The sequence below is a fragment of the Nymphaea colorata genome, chromosome 5 (assembly GCF_008831285.2).
Source record: "Nymphaea colorata isolate Beijing-Zhang1983 chromosome 5, ASM883128v2, whole genome shotgun sequence".
In the NCBI taxonomy this organism is placed as follows: Eukaryota; Viridiplantae; Streptophyta; class Magnoliopsida; order Nymphaeales; family Nymphaeaceae; genus Nymphaea; species Nymphaea colorata.
The window spans coordinates 9888511-9910951 of record NC_045142.1 but is presented as its reverse complement, the minus strand read 5'-3'; the positions used below and the strand labels follow the sequence as shown (position 1 = coordinate 9910951).

The 22441-nt window shown below is 37.7% G+C and overlaps 2 protein-coding genes across 3 annotated transcripts; both read right to left on the bottom strand.

Moving 5' to 3' along the window:
• Positions 1–895: 895 nt before the first annotated feature.
• Positions 896–8271, bottom strand: LOC116253872 (NADH dehydrogenase [ubiquinone] 1 alpha subcomplex subunit 1). Its single transcript, XM_031628846.2, has 3 exons — positions 8041–8271; positions 7802–7891; positions 896–1225 (listed from the first exon to the last, which is right to left on the bottom strand). The coding sequence occupies exons 1-3, from the start codon at positions 8140–8142 to the stop codon at positions 1220–1222; spliced, it is 198 nt and encodes a 65-aa protein (XP_031484706.1). The 5' UTR covers positions 8143–8271; the 3' UTR covers positions 896–1219.
• A 1666-nt stretch (positions 8272–9937) lies between these two features.
• Positions 9938–17565, bottom strand: LOC116254488 (putative zinc transporter At3g08650). 2 transcript variants are annotated; one of them, XM_031629904.2, is made up of 6 exons: positions 17384–17565; positions 16267–16846; positions 14264–14548; positions 13771–13899; positions 11845–11942; positions 9938–11001 (listed from the first exon to the last, which is right to left on the bottom strand). In XM_031629904.2, the coding sequence occupies exons 2-6, from the start codon at positions 16762–16764 to the stop codon at positions 10194–10196; spliced, it is 1818 nt and encodes a 605-aa protein (XP_031485764.1). In that variant the 5' UTR covers positions 16765–16846; positions 17384–17565; the 3' UTR covers positions 9938–10193. The 2 variants fall into 2 exon arrangements, with proteins under 2 accessions (XP_031485764.1, XP_049933917.1); XM_050077960.1 differs by lacking the exon at positions 17384–17565 and adding an exon at positions 16949–17190.
• Between the last annotated feature and the right edge of the window lie 4876 nt (positions 17566–22441).

The window sequence follows — 22441 nt, the reverse complement described above, 5'->3', positions numbered from 1 at the left end:
CCCACTCGGTCAGGATTCCCAAAAAACCCTCACATTTCTGAAATCCACAAACGAAACAATCTTTTGCTGATAACTGCCAAATAAGAGCCTACCTTTTACCCTTCGATCTTAACTTTGTCCTAAGACTAAGTGAGCTGAGTGAAATAACAAGAAATATCCATTTCTTTTTTGCAAAAGCGAATGAAAATTTCTCTGCAGGAGACTTGACATGAGAAACACAAAATCTCACCTGTTCCAAGGCGGAAGATTTTCATCTCAGAACATCAATTGACGTTGATCAGCAAAAGTTCGGCCAAGGCCCATTTTGTAGAACTCCAGGAATAGATATTTCTTATTTTGATTGATCAAAAGAACGGGGATTTAATAGAATATGGCATAACTAGGATTCAAAAACCAACAGTCCAAAGAGGTTGAACGCTAGGTGAAGACACACAACTAAGCAGCAGGCCGAGCCGAGTCCCCTGGGTGTCACCTTCTTGTGCAAACTGAAGCCAGGTAACTTCCTCAGGTAGGGATGGTTTTAGGATCTGCTTGGTATGAGACATTGTTGTGCGAATGTTTTATGAATTTATCCTAAATATTGATGGCAGATTTGAACCACTTGAACAAGTTTTTCCATGAACCTGCTCCAATATTTGAGACAGATTCATAGAACAGTCATACAGTGTTCCTCATGCCAAACGGCTCCATAGAGTTCACTTCTCTGCTGATCCAAGAGGTACAAGATCAGGTTTCCCTGTACTTTGTCTCTAAATAAAAGGTGCAACTACCAATTTTCTCAGTTGGGATCAGTATGAAACTCATCTCTGTAGAGCTGCTCCACAAGCTACTAACGGAGCCGTTACTCCAGCAGCAAGCGCATGTGCTGGTGCATGAGCTGGGAAAAAAAGGCAGATAAGCAAACCATATGCAATGGTTCAATCAACAGAAGTTAAATGGTTCAATCAACAGAAGTTAACAGAACAAAACGTCATTACAGAGAATGTCGCATTTCTCCAGGAAGTACTGTCGGTTAATGTCAATACGCATGTGCGAGAAACAGAATGAATAGAACTTCCAATCAATGACAGAGTTGATTTTTCAATCCTCAACTGGAAGAACAACATAACCAAATTTGTGATAGGGTGGTAGCATGGGATCATGTCCAAAACAAGAATATCCAGTGCGTTTTCCATGAAAATGGTGTTTTATTCATCTCAGCATCTGTCCCGCTTCTTAATTACTCCTGCAATTAACAGCAAAAGGGTGGATTCCATCAATCTTTTCACATAGAAGCACTTGAAAAGAATTATGGAGTGGGATCATCATAAAATGCTTATCAGAACAATCACATTTTCACACCAGAAAAGTTATAACCTTTTCATTAGATAGAAGGTCAAAACTGTTATTCAAATTATGTACTAAAATATTCAAATGAAGGTATCGTAAAATAGCAATTTCATAGACAAACAATAACGTTCTACTTTTCACTTCATGGAGAAATATTGCCACCTATGTCACACAGGAACGGGTATGGGTGCTGGTACGGGTACGGGAAAGCGGGTGCGGGTACGGCGTTTTCCGCAATCTTGGTACGGCAGTATGGCGATAATTTATATATTTTTAATTCCAAAAAATAAACAAAATTGATATCATCACATCATTAAGACAATGTTCCTTTCATAGTTCCTACATATAATCTCATAAAAAAAACATAAATAGACTAAGACAATGTTTTTTTTGTGGTTTGGATCGGTTCCGGCCCAGAATCGGTCTAATCGTACCCCTGTACTGGTTTTGCCGTACAGGCATACCGGTATGGGTACATGAGCCTCCCCCACGTACCACTGTGACTTAGATTGCCACCAATCATGATTCTAATGAGGATAAGTCCTGATCGTCAATATTCTGAACAAAAGTTCCTCATAATATATACATTTAGGAAAAGTAGAGTGATTATGTTCATTCAGCCAGAAACCCAAGACACCTCAGTCAATGTGTAAAGCCAGCCATAAAGTGTGCAACTCCAAGCACCAACTTGAATAGCTCCAATGCTATGTCACATAGTTATAGGTATGGGTGCCAATACGGGTACATGTATGGGTGTGGAGCATTTTCGGGACATGTAATGTGTGCATATTATTTATACACACACACACACACACACACATATATAGGAGCTGAAATCCTCCAGCCATCTTAAGCTCCATCTAATCACGGCCACTCGATGCATTGTGTTAGGTAGTGTAATTAAACACACCACCCAATGCATTTCAGGGGCGACATGCTGTGAAAGGCTGGAGGATTTTTTGTTTAACCTAGATAGAGAAATTCATAATATATATATATATATATATATGTGTGTGTGTGTGTGTGTGTGTGTGTGTGTGTGTGTGTGCGCGTGTGTATATATATCTAGAATTTATGGATTTCTCTATGTTAGATGAACTTAGCTTATTTCCCCATCATCATCCTATGATTCTGTTTCATACTTTTGTTCATTAGTTTCTTCTTCATAATTTATAAGTTATGAATCATGAATGTATTGTTTTGTTTGTTTAAAACTTATATATATATAAGCAAAACATCGGTCATTTGGATTATTGGACTCAGTCAATTTTGACTCCGTCCAAAAAATAATGGACTAAGGCCCTGGGTGCATTGACCGCACGAGACACAGTCAGTGCCATGTTCAGGTGGTGGCTGACATCTTCCTCCAAACAGGAATGTCCGTGTTACATAGCTCCAAAGTGTACCATTTTCAGCTAAATCACAAGATATCATGGAAAGTAGCTAACAACTTTTATGGCCATGCACCATGTGCAATATCCTAAAATTTCCAACCAAATGCACTGTAGCCTTAATCTGCCATGACTCAAAAGTTTAAACAATATTGTCTCTTGATAAAGATACACGATACACCATCATCATAGGTGGCGAGCAGGTGGTAAGATGGGAATGTGAAGGGTGGCAAGTTGAACACCCTAGAGCTCTGCTGCCTAAGTTTCCCCAAGGTGGTCAGGGCTCAAACCCGTCATAGAAAAAGTTGAACAAAAAAATAGTAAAAGTGGATCATAGAAGGCCTCATAAGGACCATGGAGGCTTGTTCCAATACTAATCAGATTGGGTGGTTTAGAAGTAATGTTGAAACTTTGAAGAGCTCAACTGAATCTCGAAACGAATTCAAAAAACAGCTTGGTATAGAAGTTGAAAAGTTTGGTCAAAGTACTGGGAAGTTTCAGATAGCACAGAAAAAGGGTAAATGGAGAAATGGTAAGCAAACATTGGATGGATAAATATTTGTTCAGGAGTTACAACACTGACGAGATAGGAAAGAAATAAGAAAAGAAACTAATTCAATAGAAGACCAAGCTGTGAAGCACACCAAAGTATGACCTGATCCAGAGTAGGAGCTGGCCCCATGACGCCTTGCCAAGCCAGGTTTGATGCTACCCAGGTCCACCTTAGCTTAAGGTGCCACATGGAATGACCCAGAGTTAAGGTCCTTGAATGGAAAATAAAGGAGTCGTGATGAGCATCCTAAGGATCTTCTTCATACGGGCGAGCTTCAGGAAGGAGTAAGCTTACATGTATGCACTCCTCTTAGTTGAGATCAGCAAAGCCTCTCTCTCCCTCCCTCCCTATGCTGATTAAAGTGGTGAGCTTGCCAAGTAGAAGCATGTACCTCTGGACCCGTAAAATCCCCTAATGTAGACCAAATCACCTTCTTCAAACAGTGAAAACCTTGAGCTTAAAAGACCAACCCCATTTTCCTCCACCCATCATTTCCAGAATTTAAAAACTTCATCATCACATCCAGGAGATAAATTTTCTAAGTAACTCTGTGAAGGCAAATCCAGTTAGTCCCACAGTCCTTGCTGACACTTCTATAACACACATTTCCCTAAACCTGCGTAATCAGAACCAAAAATTTGGTTGGTCTTAACTCTATTGTGTTTAGGCAGGCGAAAAATTTTCTTCCGGATCCGGACCAACCCAAAAATGCATGACACTCCAACTAGCCAACCTTAGCCTAAGTACTTTGAACATTGACCAATTAAAATTGCACCCATCAAGTTATTGACTCTTAACCTCAACATTTTCTTTACAATAAGAATGAAGTAAGCTTGTCTAGCAAACTGTTGAGGATAACATGCAAGATACACATTATGTATCTAAGCCAGAAACAAAGATATGACAAATCTAGGAGAATATGGCACATCAAAAATGAGGGTGTGTACCTGAAATATGAAGTGTTCAGCAAATTGTCACAAAGTTGGTAATGTTTTTAAAAAAATCGTGATAATATTGTAAAATGATTACATGAAAAGGGAAATTATCATGACCTTTTGAAAATGTTGCACTAATATTGCACTATTTTGGAAAGTCAAGATATTTTCGCCAGGTTAGAAAATATAAACCTTTCTTATAGTCTTTAAAAAAAATCTTTTCTATTTTTTTTCAAAATTTAATAACTATTTTGAACTTCTATCAATGTTTTTATCATTAAGTAAATAGGAAACTCACAACTTTCTAGAATTTCTCTTACATGGTATATTTTTTATTTTTGAATTCTCAAGATTTTTCACAAGAAAAACAGGATTCCTATTTCCTTATTAATGCTCAAGAAAAACCTACCTCGTGTTGATGTTTTTTTAGAAACTTGTTATGAGTTTCCGTTGAGTAGAGAGTGTTTCCTTGTGAGGCTGTGACTCTCGTTTCTTCCCATTGAAAGAGAGTGCCTTGATATATTTTGTACTCTCTGGTGAAAGTGATCAATAAGCAGTGTGAGGATTCTCACTGTGGATGTAAGCTCTAAAAGCCGAACCTCATAAGTTCTTGGTACCATTGGGATTGTGTTCGTGAGTTTCTTTTTCAATGTGTTGTGTCTCTTCCTACCATGACAAGCCTACAATAGCCCTGAGAATGAAATTTGTGAAAATGGTTTTGCATTCCTGGTTAGACCCTGCTATATCTCACTCCTGTGAACAGGCATGCAAATGAGTTGGATCTAGTACAAGGGCTTTTCTCTGTCTAGAATCTCAATCCACCACAACCTTAAAATACTTAACCATCCCAGTTACAGTCCATTTGAGTCCCTAGCCATGACGATGGCTAGAACTCCTCCTTGAAGGTTGATTTGTGAAAGGTAAGCCAGCAAGCTTACAGTTTTGGTCTCCTGGATAGCCTCATTCAGATAGTTACATGACAAAATTAAACTTGAAACCAGCTTTTGAATGTTATTTGCAACAATGTGAAGAACTCATCTTTCATCTGTTTTGGTTATGACTTTTCCTTAGAAAGTGCCATGAGTTAGCAAGGTTGGAGAAGGCTGGAAAGTAAGGGAATTAAATAGGGAAGCTGATATAATTTCCTTGAATAAGAATCAAGGAGACAGAGAATGACTGTCTATCTACCACAATATTAATTACCATGGAGTTGTGCTGATTCTAAACAAACCACATGATTCTCAAAATTAGCCACTGACATGACAAAAACACTGAGGAACAAATTCTGCTATTCTTCCGTATGGGGAAACTACGAAAAATGAACATAAAATATAGCACTCCAAAAGTTTAGTCCCGTATTGAAAATTGTGAAGAATCTTCAAAAGCTTATAAAGGGGGTTGTTAAAGTAGTTGGTTGTCTTGGTTCCTAATATCTTTTTAGGCTGGAATCAAAACTGCTAGGGAGTGGGTTGGGATCTGCCAAACCAGGGGCCCGAGCTCAGGAATGGGTTAGGTCTCATATTGAAGATTGTGAGGTGACTTCAAGGGCTTATAAAGAGGATTGTTAAAGTAGTTGCTTGTCTGCTTCCTAACATTTTTTGGGCTGGAATTGAAATTGCTAGGAAGTGAGTTGGGATCCGCCAAACTAGGGGTCCGAGCTCGGGAATGGGTCGGCTCGTTACATGAAATGTTAATTTTGGGATCATGGGTTTGTCCATGCATACAAATATGTGCTTAAAGTGTTAAACACAACAATGTTTTCTTCTTTATATTTTACTTGGAGATGGAGACTGTAGACATTGGTAGGTCTTCATCTTCTTTTTTTGTTCCATAATATGATTCACAGTTTTTTGTTTAATTCTTATGAAGTCTTACTTGCTTTCATTAAAGATGAAAAAAAAAGAAAAGGAAAAGGAAAATATGAAACTGAAAAGAGTAATATTCTAGAGTGCCTGAGGCCATGAAAGCAATCCTAATATACTAAAACCCAATGTAATTCATGCATAATGAGAATTGGACCTTCAAATACACCACATTCACAAAATCAAAGATTCCAAGAGAGCAGACCAAAATTCAGCAGTGATAGAATAAGGGGGAAAAGAACAAAAGAAATATTTCTTTAGATGCAAAGGAACTGAGAAAAGAGTGTCAAAATATTTATAATTTGATTTAGAATACTTATAAAATTCAAATGTGCAGATGGTCAAATTCAACATACAAAATGAAGCTGTTGCTAGATTCAAGATTAGCCCGTCTGAATTTTATGTTGTCAAAAACATAACCGGCAGACTGCTATTGCTTAGCTTTCCAAGCATATGATTATAAAATTAGTTTCTACATATGCAAAACAAATATGACTAATAGAATTGTGAAACACGAATTACACAGAAAGTGTGCATGATGGTGAGCATGTTTTACATATAACGGGAACAAACTTTAAGCAACTTTTCCTTGACTTGTTCCAACAAATTGCTATAGAATTTTTATATCCCCAAAAAAAGATGAAGTCACTAATCTTTAGAGTAATTATAAAAGTTGGAACACCATTTATCAGCATCAAATTCATCTAATATTGGACATTGTTAGCTCAAAGAAATGAATTGGACTTGTTAAGATCTGCTGGAGGAATTACGTTCACACTTCACACCAATAGTCTCAGATTTCTTTATCATCAATGGTTGCACCAACCAATACTAAACCACATTCAAGCCAGCAAAGTTGTACGTTTATGCAAATGATAACCCACTGCAAACTAGCCCATGTCTGATGCATGTCCGACCAGTCACTAATATGAATTTTGTGTGGATACTTTGCCCTTATTGTGGGTAAGAGTGTTTAAGGCCTTTATTCTCAAGAACTACATGGTTAGAGATTTTCACAAAATACTGTTCAAGTAGTGAATTTGCAATTGAAAGTACTGTCGGTTTTGAGGTTCCCTATTGGACATTATATTAATTACCCCAGTCAAACTAGGTTCTTATTACCTTTCACCATCATTCACTACTATTTGCCTAAGGAATTCTTTGTTGCATCAGAACTTGGATTCACTTTAGTCACCAATAAGGTCTTTAATTCTTTCGTTTTTAACCTTCTTTCAAGTTAGGGATACGAATGTGTCTCCACCAGTCATTCCGCTACTCCCCCATGTTACCTGCTTGCATAGATTTTTCTTGTCTGGAAAGATTTAAGTTAGAGCTGAACTAATGAAACAATTACCATATGCCACCTACGAAGGAAAGATCAAAAATAGGGACGCATCAATATGTATCACTGATTGTGCAGTCCACTGAACCAGAGAAAGAACAACCGGAGGATAACCCAATGTTCGACCACAAACAAACAAACCAATAACACCGAACCTGAAGACGCCGTATACATACACCACATAAAATCAAAATTGCCCCAAAATTCAACAAATTCATGCACAAAAGTGAAGTTCCTGATAAAGAGAAACCCTTCCCTAGTTCCAAAAATTACAGCTTCATTACCAAAAACAAAACACAAACCAACATTCAGAATTTACACAAGCATGAATAAAAATCCACCGATTCGTGAATTAAAACCACAAAGACAAAAAAGCAAAAGGTACCCACTTGGCCTTGCTTTGCAGAAAGCATTTCCATGATCTTCTTGTCCCTCCTCTCCATTGCAACGTCCCACATGTCATTTCCAATGTGTTTTGGCTGCAATCATTCAGACCACGATCAAAAAAACAACGTCCCCTATACAAAACTCAAGCAACGTCGCAGCACCAAATACGAAAAAAGTGGGTGCTACAAATTCGCACCAAGTCTACGCAAATAATCAAGGATAGTAGAGGAATTCTCCATACCCTTCCATTGGCAGCCTTGTATATGTAATATTGGGCGTTACCCATCACACAGAGCATGCCGGCAATGATCCCCAAGGGAAGAACAGCTTCCAACCAGAACATCTTCTATTTTGGTCCTTCTCTTCTCTGCTTCTTCCCTTCGCTATGTCCAGACTCTCTCTGTTTCACTGTTCCTGCTTTCGAGAGGGGGAGGTAACCAACATATAAAGAACAAATGGTTTCTTGACCCTTTGTTCTCTTAGGAAACAAGCCGTAGAGCAAGAGCCCTCACGTTTTGCAGAGGGCAATGTATTTTCCATAATTTCCTTCTTACTTCATTTTAAATGTCAACGAGGGCCTGTGATTCTGTGACAACTGACAAGCAATTCTCTTGGGCATATTTGTCTATTTAAAAATGTGAAATGAAACATAGATTCGCCATCAGCCAATATAGCTTATGTATCAAAATAACAAAATAAGGTTGGATCAACTTGTCTCTGCAGCTTCTTATTTGCTTTTTCCAGTTTTCAGTTTTTTCTTCAATTGACAATTTCGTTTTTAATAAATTAGGAAAGGAAATGCTATTGAAAATAAATTAGGAAAGGAGATGCTGTTGAAATCTTCGATGAAGTAAATGTTCCATCAGAATAGACTCACATAGCATGCTGCCAATGACTTTGATTCAGCTCTCTTATTACTATGTATTTTTCCTTCCACATCTTCATCTTTATGCTTCTTTCAATAATGCATAGCGATACGGTATGAGAAAGGTTACTTCAATTGAGGGAGAAACAATTGAGAGATGTGTTGTAAATATTGCTTTAGTATTAGCACATATGAGCCCATACCCATCGTATCGCTTCTACCACAAGGCAGCGACGGGTTCAGGCCTAAGACTTGATTCAGACCATACTGACCTGTTTAGGCTGATTCGTCTCCGAATCAATTTATATTTTGATAAAACTATAGTTCTAAGATTCAGTCCTTTTTCCACTGCAACGAGCGGTTAGGATCTCCGCAGTGCTACTGCTACAGTTCTAAGATCTGAGTACCGTGGGTGGTGGTCCAAAGCGGAAACCAATGCTTACGGTTCATTATTAATTTTTTTGTTTAAATTTGCTTTGTGATGTTAGGTGAGCAATTAAGCAGCATAATTATTTCATCCTACCACACAATAATGCTTGTGTTTCATTAACGGAAATCTGAGATCCACAGTGATTTAAAATCACCACATATCTCAGATCTACGGTTTTCAAGTCCAACCCCCTCCCTCCATCCAGTTTCGAATCCACATTTTTTATATTAAAGTATGAAGTTAAAAATCTACGTTGAGGGTACATGCTGAATTCCATAGTTTGATACAACTGTGGATTTCATCTGTCATGGGCTTGAGATTCACTGGTACCCGAGATATGTCAAACCTAACCTTAGGTGTCTTAGAGTGATGTCTTGGAAAGACTGAACGCTAACAACACCCACTCCATTCGTTTTACCAACCCCCTGAGGGATTGAATTCGGGAAGTTGGTACTTCCAACTGCTACAAATGATATCTTCTCCCCAAGCTCCTGAAGGGCGAGAGATGCTTAAAACCCGTTATAGTGTAAGATGGTAGAATTCCCGTTTTTTAAGTATGAACCTGAGCATCCACAGGGGCAATTAAATGTCTAGAATAACTAAAACCAAGGTCATAATATTCTCTCCTACCGAAGCAAAAGGACGGGTCAGAATCAGAAAGTAACTGCAACAATGCACGGGAAGGACTTAGCCTTTTGAGGGAACGGCATAGGCATCAAGGAGAATTCGAACATTCATATTGAAGCAGACCACGGTTTTGAGTCATGCAGAGCCACACTCAAACCTCAAACGGGAATTGAACTCACAGAGAGAGAGAGGGAAAGAGAGAGAGAGAGAGAGAGAGACTCCAGATAGACTTTGTATTCCTGAATGATGAAATTATGAAACATTTTCTACAGGCTACGATAAAGAAATCATGAGCATTTTCTGCATCTCCACAGTAAATATATACCTATTTCATCTTAAAAATCGCCTTCCGGATGGGGCAAATGTTGCTCTCAGGCAGGCATGCTGCAATATTGTTAAGCTCAATACCTTCTTCTAGGTTGATTTCCATCTGTTTTAACCACATGATCAGCTTCATCTTGGTTGGCAAACTCTAGGTCACAGCTTCAGGCGCAGAATTGCAATAAGGTGTGTGTAAGCACACAAGCCTGGTGCTGGTGAGGCATGCAAATGCGAATGTCAATCCCATCACAAGCCCAAAGACACTCCTTCTGGGGTCCAACCGGATGACGCGCTGGAAAATACTTCCAAAACTTGGCAGAAGAGTCCCACAAGCAAGGACCATCCAGTAATCAAGCCCGCTATAGCCGATGCCTGCAAGTATTGCCCCGATAGCAGATGTTGGACCAGCAAGGCCTGTCAGTGCCGATGCAGCGACTGCACCTCGCCAACTATCGGTTGCACCATACACACAACTTGCCACAGCTGCACCACGAGGAAGGCCATGTAAGGAAACTGGCAGCATCATGTGACGCCCAAGACCATAGGCTTTTGGAGCAGCCACACCCAGAGCAAGACCTTCAGCAAGGGCGTGAAGAGCTACAGTTCCACAGGCTAGGAATGCTTGGAGTGTCAGAGCACTTATGGGGAAACCAGATGCCGAAAGGCTGTTTGTTGAGGCCTTTCGCCTGGCTAGCCTAAGAAGGCCTGTTGTCGATACATGGAAGAGGAGAGAACCCAAACCCAGCAGTGATAAAACAGTGAAAAATCCCATCTTTGCACCAGCCCACAACTGTAAAGGTCGCCATGCAGCAAGGACAAAGGCAATCCCCGAAGAGGCACCTGTGAGAAAAGAGTGATGCAGGCGGAACGGGATAGCCAATGCAACCAAAATGGCACCACCCATGAGTGGGCCAAGTCCAAAAAGAAGGGAAACCAATAACCCGTAAAGATGCTCTGAGCTGCAAAAAAAATCCAAAATTTACAAAAACAGAATCAACAAATGTAAGCATGTTAGATAATGTGCATCTGCACATCCAACAGCACATAGGGATGATGCAGTAAAATATTCCTGTGCCCGACATAGATCCAGTATGCATTTGTCAAAATATTCCTGTGCCTAACACAGATGGGTATGGAGTAGTCAAAACATCAAAAAGCAATAGTTGTATACCAAGGCATTATCCTTTTACTCACCAATAAAAATTGATTTGAGTCCAAATCACACCAACGTATTAAAAGATTAGTCACACTTAAGAGAATCAGTTTTCATTACTAGAAGGATCATGATCATCCCATAGGCCTCTGCACCTTCAGGCATCAAGAAGAACCGTTGCCTTTGCTTCAAAAGCTATGCAAAAACAGCCATACTCATCTAATCTTATGCCTGTATGTGACACCATAACTTAAATTGGCACATTGCACAATTACTAGTAGAGAGCACGTTTCAGGTTTCTTCAAGCATTATCCATGTCATGCAGGATTTCATGTTTGACAAACAGAGGTGCAAGGCTGATCCCAAGACACTAGAACTTGTTTAACCACCCATGCATTGGAAGAATTTCCTGCTAAGGCATGCTTTTGTCTTTTTCAAGCATAATTTACGTTGTGTATGACGAGTAGAATTCGTGTAGTCTACATATCACTTTTAAGGAGTTAAGGGTGATGATGCCTCTTGTAGCGATCAAAGCAACACCCAAATAATTGAGCAGGAACAACAATTTGGCTCCACAAGCCACCACATTATGCATTACAATGTAAAGTTACTAAAGGACAAAGATAAAGTTACTAAAGGAGAAAGTCACCTGTATCCTTCACTGAAAGTCTGGAATACTGTGCCTAGTGTTTCCATAAAGGCTACAGAGATTGTAGCAGCTGTTCCAACTTGTGAAGGGGGAGCTTCCTGCAATAAGGTAGAGCTTGATTATGAACTGTTAGATGAAACACAGTGCAGCAGGGCTGAAAGACATTTAAGAAAATGCAGCAGAAGACACAAAAAAGGGAATGGTTTACTTTAGCAAACATTGGTTCCGATTACAATTACCAAATGACACTTAATCTCAATTATATAGTAATAGTATATATAAGAACCTCCTTGCTACCCAGCAGTAATAAGAAACATGTTACAACTTGTCCACAGCAATGGGAACATAAGGTACCTGATTGAAGGATCCAAGGACAAAAGAACCCTTTGTCCAGAGCATCTTGTACTAGATCAAAGTAGCACTTTGTCAATTTGACATTTATGTTCATTTGTCCAATGTTTGATTCACATGGGCAATGACATTCAAACCAAATACTTCGCATTTGATTGGACAGTTCAGACACCATTATGCTGATAATATGAACACCCAATTATGGAAAAAATAGACCTCAAGAATAATTTTCTGGTCATTGTTTTGATCCATAAACAGGATCTCATGAGCATCTAAAAATTAGCTGGTGGAAACTTTAAAATATTCCTGCATAAAGAAAATCTTCTTTTACATCCAAAAATGATAACGAATCTCATGAGCCAAAGGCCTTAAAGTTGAAATAAAACAAACTGTAGAACTTATTAGATTATACATGTAGATCACAGAAGTTTTATCAACCTAGGATGATGTGAAAGGTGTATCTATAGTTAAACCAATGACATTGGAGCAGATAGCAACAACAATTTCATCGAACACACACATTCTTTATTTTCCAATGGATTTACATGCTTCATTAATGGAAATAATTCATTATAATTTTTTATCTAAGATTTCAATTGTTCCATGTTCCAGCAGTAGCATATTGCGCCATGGAGCTAAGGTCCAAAATATGAAATAAACAAATGTTTTCAGGACTCTACCACCCGGTCAATTTTGTTCCACTTAATCCCTTTCAAAACCACGTGTCTTTCCAGCTAAGGAATGGGAAATGTCTCTCTTCCGGTGCATGAGCAAAAATGTTTCACTTCATCTGGGACAACAATGTCATTGTCATTCAATCCAATAGTGTTCCATTATTAGATAAGAACTGATTTGATTACGGGTTTCATATTATCATAGGAATCATGCAATTGATTGTGTTACAAGGCCAAACATTGGTTTAGTGTACGCTACCCTTTTTTAGTTGTTAAAGATCCTATATGAAAGTAAATCATATATGGCTGGCTTCAACAATGGAAAGCTCAAAATCATGATAGTAAAAAAATCATGGTTCCATCAAGCACAGAGAGAGAGAGAGTCCAGAGGGCGGCCTGATGCAACTAGTTAGAGAGAAAGAGAGAGAGAGAGAGAGAGAGAGAGAGAGAGAGAGAGAGAGAGAGAGCACAACAAACATTGCAATGGTTGATTTGGATTCTGGTAGTGAAGGGCATATGACTCGGATTTGGGGAACAAAAGGTAGCTAGAAGACCAACGGTAGATCGTCATTGGATGGCCAAGGTCGGCTGAGAACCCATACTAGTAAGAAGGTCAACTGCTTTGTGGTGGCAACAAGGATCCCTTAATTGATGGAGAGAGAAAAGTGTTTGAACATTATTGCTCCATCTTTGAGATGGAACACAAGATCATGTGTAGCAGACTGGCAGAACAATTGTTATGCTATCCTACTATCCAATTAGGTACTTTCTGAGTGCAGAAAATGCTTACTTCTACATATCTTGCATGGTTAGAAATAATTGAAGACATTTTGAAATATATTAGCACAATATTATGTTTAGGGAACAACAAAGCAGGAAAAAAACAAACTGACAATCTTACCTTGAATGCATCAGGGAGCACCTCTGCCATCACCATCCAAATCATGCAGCCAGCAGCAAAGCCCGTACAGAAAGGAAGGACTTTGTGAAATGCATCCGCACACATAAATGATGGAACAGCTACAATCGGCTAGTGAAAAACAGAACACAAAATATGCCTCATAAGACACATAAACATAGGACAACAACCTACAAATGGAGGTGATTACATAGCTTAAAAAGAGATTCCACAGTGCTCTATCTATACTATTGAACCAATATTGAACCAACCCATGTCATGGCGAAAACCGTAAATAAAAAGTGGACAAAGCTACTGCCAGACAGATCACAATGAATAAACATTGGCTGGAAGAAATATTATATACAGCAAAAACATCTGCGCTCATTTATCACCTCATGTTTAAGCCATGGCAAGTTGTTTCTACAACAATTTGCATTAAAACATGAAAATAAAAGGAAGATTAAATGGGGCAAAAATTATGATAATTTAATACCTGAGGCAATGAAGTAATTACACTCCATAACATTGCATTTTGTGGAGAGACGCCTCTTGAGGAGAGGACCATGCTCACAGCCAAGCCTTCCGGAATATTATGCACAGCTATGGCTAATGTTACCAGAATACCTTGAGAAAGCCCCTTTGAACCAGCAAAGGAGACTCCAACACCAGAGCCCTCACCAAAAGAGTGAAGAGTCATTATTCCAATCACAAGAATGACCTTCCTCGCATCAGCACCTTTGATGTCCAACATGCTCACTTCACCATATTGCTCCAAAAACTGCAATTTGAAAAACAAATTGTTGAAATTATAATAGAGAAGGAACAAGCATGTCCATTTTTCCATCAGAAAGCTGAGGTGCCACCGCAAAGACATTCCCGAAAATGGGGGAAACAAGAACTCCAACTACAGGATAGATTTAGTATATTTAAAGGAATACACAAGCAGGAAATTAAAAGTGGCAATTACAGAAGAATGGAATCTCCATTTAGGTACACGAAAATGCACTTTTTTCATTAGCAGAGCATCCTAGCTTATAATTACTTGTCTCATAAATAAAATTCATGATTCATCAGTAGCCAGTGAATCAGAAACACTGCGACAGGGCAACATTCATTAATAGCTATATAACAAGAATCGGCTGGATCAGAAGCACATTACATAGATCGAAAATTTATCTCACATTTTCCGCATGCCACCTCTACAAAATCAGTTTCCTTTGGAAGTCTACAAAAGAAAGATACAGTAATCACTGAGTTTCGATTGTTAAAAATTTGACATCCATTTGTGCTATCAGAATGAACAGCAACTACCAGATAAATATTGGACTTATACTAAAAATTACTATTCAAAATCCTACTAAAGGCCTATTGCAACTGAACATGAATAAGATCTCCAAATCCGGAACCAGGAACAAGAATGCTCCCCTCTTTGCAAGACAACATAAAGCACTTTAATGACCAATCACTAGCATAAATTTGCTGCTGGTACCCTAAAACACCATCAAGTGACCAGTAATATTACCAGAGCATTTCCTTTCATATATAAAGAATACCTAATTTAGCTAAATGAAACCTATGTGGCACTTTTGCAGAAAACACCCCACAAGAGAAGTTGATCTTTTTGAAGGGATATTTGATAACCCTGAAATATTTTACAGGGTATAGTGTGCGGTTGAAATTTCACCTGCCCATAGAGACCCGTACACCAGAAATCAAACATAGGTGAACCATAGCATGAAAAGGTTCATCCATGTTATGCCTTCAAAGTGTGAAATTTCAGGAAATTCAACCCAAGAGGGGTCTGACTATTCTTCCTGTAATATCTTCCCTATCACACACCATGAGCAAGGTACAACCTGAAAATTACTGGTACCAGACACCCCCTTAAAATCCCATTCCTTTCACAAATCAGAACATTCACATGGGAAACCAGCTAGTAACATTTATTAAGTGCACTAAAGAAGCAAGCCAAGAGAATATACTTAGTAGCAATTACGTGAAATGACACATTTTAGCACAGGTATATGGGGAGATGTGGTGGCCACAATTACATGGAAACAAGATGCATGATATCCCTAACATTTTCAACTCCTATTTTTCTTGACAATCTCACTGCCGAAAGATGAGTTGCAATCACTACGAGACAGATAAGAAGCAGAACCATGAAAAATGTGAACAAAAGGGTAAGTCATATTACCCTGAATGTATGCTGCATCTGATCTTAAAAACAGAATCATGATGCAATAGCAAATAGCTAAGTATATTCAATCATAGTATTAAAAAAGGGAAAGAGAAAAAGGAACCCCGAGGAAACTTTTCCTATCGCAGCACTACTAGATATTGTAAGAGAGAAATTGCCTCATATCGATCAAGAAATCTGGTTGTACTTAAACATCATGCTCCTAAAAGCATTCTACTAAAGGACGTGAAGGCTTAAGATGGAATCTTGACATTATACGCAGCTGAGACCATCAGACTAGATCTTAAAAGCACAACCTTCTTACAGAGCCAGATAAAAACGCCTCCTGCAAGGATCCCAACAACCACCCAACTGCCACTGCCATGGTTCTGCCCTTCTTGCACAAGGTCAAAACTTGCAGCTAACATGACACCTGCAGCCATCCCATTGCACAACCCTGCCCACTGAGGTTCCAGCTCCACAAAGAAGAACGGTATTGAGCCTAAGCCACTTGCCGCTGCCATTGCCAGGGTGAGCCAAGCAACTGTAGAGACTGCAACTTTAGAGGTGCTGCTTTTCTTACCCTTGAACTCATCAGAAGAATCACCAACGATCTTAAAAGGCTCTGTACCGGACCCATCTATGACAGAGTCTTCCAAATTCCTGCGGGGAGCAGTCACCGATCTTCTATGCGGTTGTGCTTCCAACACTCTTCCCGAGTCGTGAGTTTCATTTGTTGAATTTGCCACAGCAGAACCACAAAACAAAGAGAGAACCATGCACAACGTACATAATAGCTGAATTTTCCGCATCATCTCCTTCTACGAATCCACTTATAAATCATGGACATTGAAGTTTCTCAAGGCATTCTATCTGCTGTTCTGCTTCTTTAAACATCTAACAAAAAGCAAAGGAAAACACAATCAGGTTGATACTCGTCAAAACAAACATTAAATGAAAGATGGTCAGCTTTCCAAAGATGGAAACTCCATGGATTACTGTATTCTGTAAACGCAAGGAACTGAACACGTCTTCGTAGAGGTGTAGCCAGGAAGAAGAGGAAACACGCTCGTACCGTGGAGACTGAGGTTCCTAATTTTCCCAAGAAAGGGTGAAAAAAAAGGAATACAAACAAATCCAAAACTATGCTTTACTCCTTACAGCTCTAAAAAAAAAACCCTAAGTTGGAAGGGAGATTGAAAAGAAAAAGGCGAAGAAATCTCTCCAAATTGACGGGAGAATAACAGTCGGTCTCCCAAAGACCCTAATCTCTCGGACTGGTAAGTTCCCCTCTCCTAAAGAGAAATCAACAAGGAACATTTCTTGTAGAAAATACGGAATTCCATCAATGAATCAAATTAAAGAGGACCAATAAATACGAATTAATGACTTTCAGATACACAGAGATACCAAACAGGAACGGAGATTAAATACCTTACTGAAACTGCCGTGGTCCGGGGTGCGGAACTGCCGGAGATGTTACAGAGGCCAGAAAACCACTTTCCGTCCCGTCAATGGAGAAAATGTTGGTTTTCCGGCCTCGCCAACGCGCTAACCTCCCGCCCGACCTCGCCGGAATTTGGACGTTAGAGAAAGTGGGTTGAAAAGGAAGAAGACGGTCGTTTCATCGTTTGATTTCACTGGCACGCCCAAAAATTACGTCATGGTACATGGTTTATAGGTCAATTACATATGAGGGCCTTATTTTAATCGACAAATACAATGGAAGCTTCGACTTCACTTGGAGTTGGACGGTGGGTACCCAAAAGATTGAATAAGGATCTAGAAAAGATGCCTTAGATACTTAATCTTTTGCTTTCCTTTTTTTTCCTCTTTAGTAATAAACTTTCTTTAAATAAGATCTCAATTTTATTGTAATTTTACAATGAGTCAAGCTACACAAACTTTTTCTTTAATTTGTCTCAAGCTTGTCTTGCATATAAATGAGACGAATTATATAAAAAATCTTTGCTCAACTTCACAAACTTCAACCTAAATATGTCTACTCCAAACTATATATATATACATATATATATATGTATGTTAAAAATATCTCAATTCTGATTTATAGTAAGCCCGTGAGAAAAATTTTTCCCCTCACTTGCGGTCACCGAAACTATACAATAAAAGTTTTTTTCAGCATCAAACATGTTTTTCAAATTTTGATTGTAAAATCATGTTTCACCCGAGTCTTAACGTCGTTCAAACGTGTTTTTAAAATGAATGGCGGTAAATTCAGACTTTTTAACGGGCTGGTATACTTAAGATCCGCTCGTCGTGGTCATTGAACAGAAAGATAATGGCACAAAAGTCTTTTGCTCGTTACCTTGTGGGGCCCATCGTCCGGCCCACCAGGGACAAGGAGGGGGCCGCTCTCTCCCTCGCGGAGATATCGGAAACCGCGGGCGGTGTGTGGATTTACGAAATTATCCTTAACCGCTCTCGCGTCTTCCCTTTCTTTTCTTACTTGCGTTCGGATTAAAATCAAAAGACTTTTTTTGTTTTGACATGTTCGTAAGACTTTTACAACTCACAATGTTAGAATCAATTAGGTTGTGTTTGATACCAAACTGTTAGAATCAAGCAGGCTGTGTTTGATAGGCTGAGATATTAAATTCAATGTATGTTTTGGGATATCTTCAGTTTAAACAAGCTAATAGCATAGTTTTTTAAATTCATGCTATATGTTAAAAACCATAGATTGAAGGTTGGATGGGAGGATGATTTTATCTTGAATTCATGACACTGTCAATTTCATATCTACAATGAAACAAACACAACTTGTACGTATATACATTTTTTTTATCTATAAAAAATAATTTAAGAGATGCTTCATTACTTTTGAGGCATGGCTACCATGTTTCAAAGTTAATTATATATATATATTTTCATGAATAGTATTCTAAGTGTTTCATAAATGCACCTCAATTTTTTTAGCGTATTCATAAAACAGTTTTTATTGTCAAAGGGAGTTGTTTGGGAACAATAACATAAATGCATCTAACCTAAAAATTAGTTATATTCATTTGATACATTGAAATCCTTATTTTTTTGAGATTGTTACTGTTCCCAAACAACCCTTTAGGACCCATTTGTTAAACAAATCAGTTTGTAATTCTTCTATAAATGTGGCTGAAAGATTGGGGCAGATTGATTCTTAGGGGCTATATTTGTTAAACGTGATCGTTTAACTAATAAATAAAGGTTGGGAAAAAAATATTCAACCAATGAAAAGGTAAAAAAAGAGAAGAAAATGTGGTCGTTTTTAGAATTAGACGCAAAAGATTGTGTCAAAATGAGAACTTGCAATATGAAAGAGGATGAAGGTTACGACTTTTCTTCAGGGACCCACAAAAAGGAAGGAAAGAGTCTTCTTTCTCCTCCGTTTGCAGGTGGAGGTCGTAGCGTCTGAGAAGGAATGCAATTATAAAAGTAAAGTGTCCAAACAAAGGGCCGATAATTTCTCTCTTTAAGATAAAATAATGCTTGATTGTTGGGAAGTACCCTTGATCTTAGTCAAGTGGGTATTCATCTAAATAATTTGTCCAAAAACAAACAATATAATACAAGAATTTCGTCTTGTAGAGTAGGTAGAGCAGCCAATGAAAATGAAATAATTCCAACTAAAAATAAGTACTCATAAATTGACTCCGTCAATTTCTTTGTAACACCAATTTATTTTTTATGTTAATTTTATTTAATAATGATATACATTTAATTATTAAAAATAAATTTTATATTAAATTCTTTATTTTTTATTTTAAAATACTATTTTTTTATTTTAACCGGGCATCAAAACGGACCCGGGCTCCGGTTTCAAGCATTGACGAGCTCGTTGCCCAGGCTTACTCTCACTCCTGTGGTGAGATTCCCTCTTAGTCACTCCAAACATATGCTTGATAACCAGATTTGGATTCAATAGGCAGTTTTGGTAGCCTTGTGACACTAAAGTCCATGATCCAATAAAATCCAATACCAATGCATGTATTGGAAGTTGGATTTTAAGCTAACTAGATCTCAGTTCACTTTGAAAACCAAGCTCAAGATGACTAATGCCTTGTAGGCTTTTCCTATAATAGAATTTCATAATTACAAATTTGGCGTATTTAAAAAATATCATACCTCTCACTTCATACATTATTGCCTAACTTACATTTTCTTAAAACCCTTGAATTGATTGATTCAAAGATCAAAGTCAACTTTTCAATAGGAACAAATATATAATGAAGTTGATGGAGTCCACTTTGACATAAGCATGTACCTTTGGGCCAATTTCTAGTCTTCTACTACCAAATATGGAAGCAAATCATCTCACTAGATCTTTTATATATATATATATATATATATATATATATATATATATATATATATATATATATATATATATATATATATATATATATATATATATTCCAAATATTTGGATAGTTGTACACCTTGGGTTTCCATGTTTTGCTTTTATAATATTATTGATTTGGATATTCCATCCACAATTGTAGAGGATAAGTCAATCCTATTGAATGTAAGATGTTGTCATATGACTAAAATTTAAAAATTTATCAATAAAAAAAGTCATTATATTGTCATTACCAGTGTTGTTGAGCGAGGTTGCTGTTTTGAATTTCAAGATTGAAAGTGGAATTCTAGTGATCAAACACCACCCAAGTGTTCCCTACCTCAACCCATAGTCACACATAATGACTTGGAGTTTTAAACGGTGAGGTTTTTTTTGGTATATAAATTTTTTTAAAAATGATACTTCGGCCTGTGATAAAATTTAGAAACTTTAATTCGGCTCTTTTCATAAAAATTTTTTAGCTTCACCCCTGACCAAGAGGGTGGTTTCCTGAGGATTTTAGACCTCCGCTTATGGGCTTCTCCTTCAGGCTGCCGCCGTTGTCGCCCGTACGACCGGCACGTGTCGGCAAGTGATGCTTTCAGATTTGCTGATTTGCCCCCAAGGGATTCAGCCATCACAAGTTGTTGATTGATTGATTGATTAGTGCATACAAAAGATAAAAGTAATTCTAAAAGGAATAATCGCTCATGCATTTGCATTGCACATATATTTTTGCTATCTTTAACTAAATGACATGGTAGTGGCTCTCAACCCTTTTAGGGTTTCTTTTCTAAGTGAGACTTAGTAACAAGAGTAAGGCAAAATTTTAGAACTCAAATGATTTAAATAGTGTGCAAGGACATAAGTTGTTTATATTTTGTTTTATAATTTATATTTTATTAACAAGTGTCTATGAACATTGAAAAACCTATACAAAAAGAAGTAAAGTATTCACTAGCATGAGAAGGTAAAGTGGAACCATTAGTGAAAATGTGTGAAACTTTAGTAAATATATTATTAATGTGACTTGTGATGCGATGGAAAGCATTGGTAAAACTGGTGCCACTAATAAATTCATGGCAAAAATTGTACACACTAAAGAAGAAGGACTTTCATTCGCAATAGCAATGGATCAAAGACGATCTTCATTAATATTTATATAGCACAAAACTAAAGATCAGTGTTACCTGTCCAATGATGTGGTTTTTGTGTCAATGATGATTGCATACCTGAATTTTATATATCATATAAATCCACATATCTCTTTGGAATATAATATAATATACAATACATACAACAACAAATTTACATTTACAACACACAACAACAAAAATGTATACAAAAATTTTGGGAAGATACAACAACACATGTAAATTGACACCATGGAATTTTAATACATCTCAAATTTGATATATAAAATCACAATATAATACAACAAACAATGAATAATTTCCAATTTTAATTATCTCTAGGTGGGTTGCTACATTAAAAAAACTTAGTTGTGCAATGTATTTTTAGATTCAGGTTCAGTTTGGCTTTACTCGAGTTGAGGTTGGATTGTTTGGCTCGTCGTTAAAAAAAATCCCGACTCCGCCCACACACATATATATATATATATATATATATAATAATAATAATAATAATAATAATAATAATAATAAAAAGAAAAGCTCACATGGGGCTTCGGCCCGTGCCGCACTACTCTTGGCATTGGAGGTCACCGAGTTGGCTGCTGGTTCCGGCCAGTTAGACTTGCCCCTCAAACCAAAAACAAAATGATGGAAGGAAAGGAAAATGAAAATGTTCTTACCTTTGTTTGCAAATTTTTGAAATCACCCGAAGGTTTGTTGAAATTTTCGAAGATAGTGTCCTAAACGTAAACCTCTGCTTTTCTCAAAAGTAATTACAAGGAGAGATGTCTGTCATTTTGCCAGGATTTTCAGAAACACTGTCATGATTATTTTATTTTTACACTGCCTTGTTTTTCTATAATATAAGTATTTTGTGAAAGAGGTTGTGACTCTTGGTTTTGTACTATCAATAACTTTGCAATTTTAAAAGGAGGGTTAAAAGAATGTGAAATGCGTTCTACCCCACTATAACTTTAAAATTTTCAAAAAATGAAGCTCTCAATACTCTAATGCATTTATTTG

Coding starts and splice junctions, on each gene's coding strand:
- LOC116254488 (XM_031629904.2), bottom strand. CDS start 16,764: ATGATGCGGAAAATTCAGCTATTATGTACGTTGTGCATGGTTCTCTCT. Junction 13,900..14,263: donor TAATTACTTCATTGCCTCAG/GTATTAAATTAT, acceptor GTTTTTCACTAG/CCGATTGTAGCTGTTCCATC. Junction 11,943..13,770: donor TGCTCCCTGATGCATTCAAG/GTAAGATTGTCA, acceptor ACCTTATTGCAG/GAAGCTCCCCCTTCACAAGT.
- LOC116253872 (XM_031628846.2), bottom strand. CDS start 8,142: ATGTTCTGGTTGGAAGCTGTTCTTCCCTTGGGGATCATTGCCGGCATG. Junction 7,892..8,040: donor ACAAGGCTGCCAATGGAAGG/GTATGGAGAATT, acceptor GAATGATTGCAG/CCAAAACACATTGGAAATGA.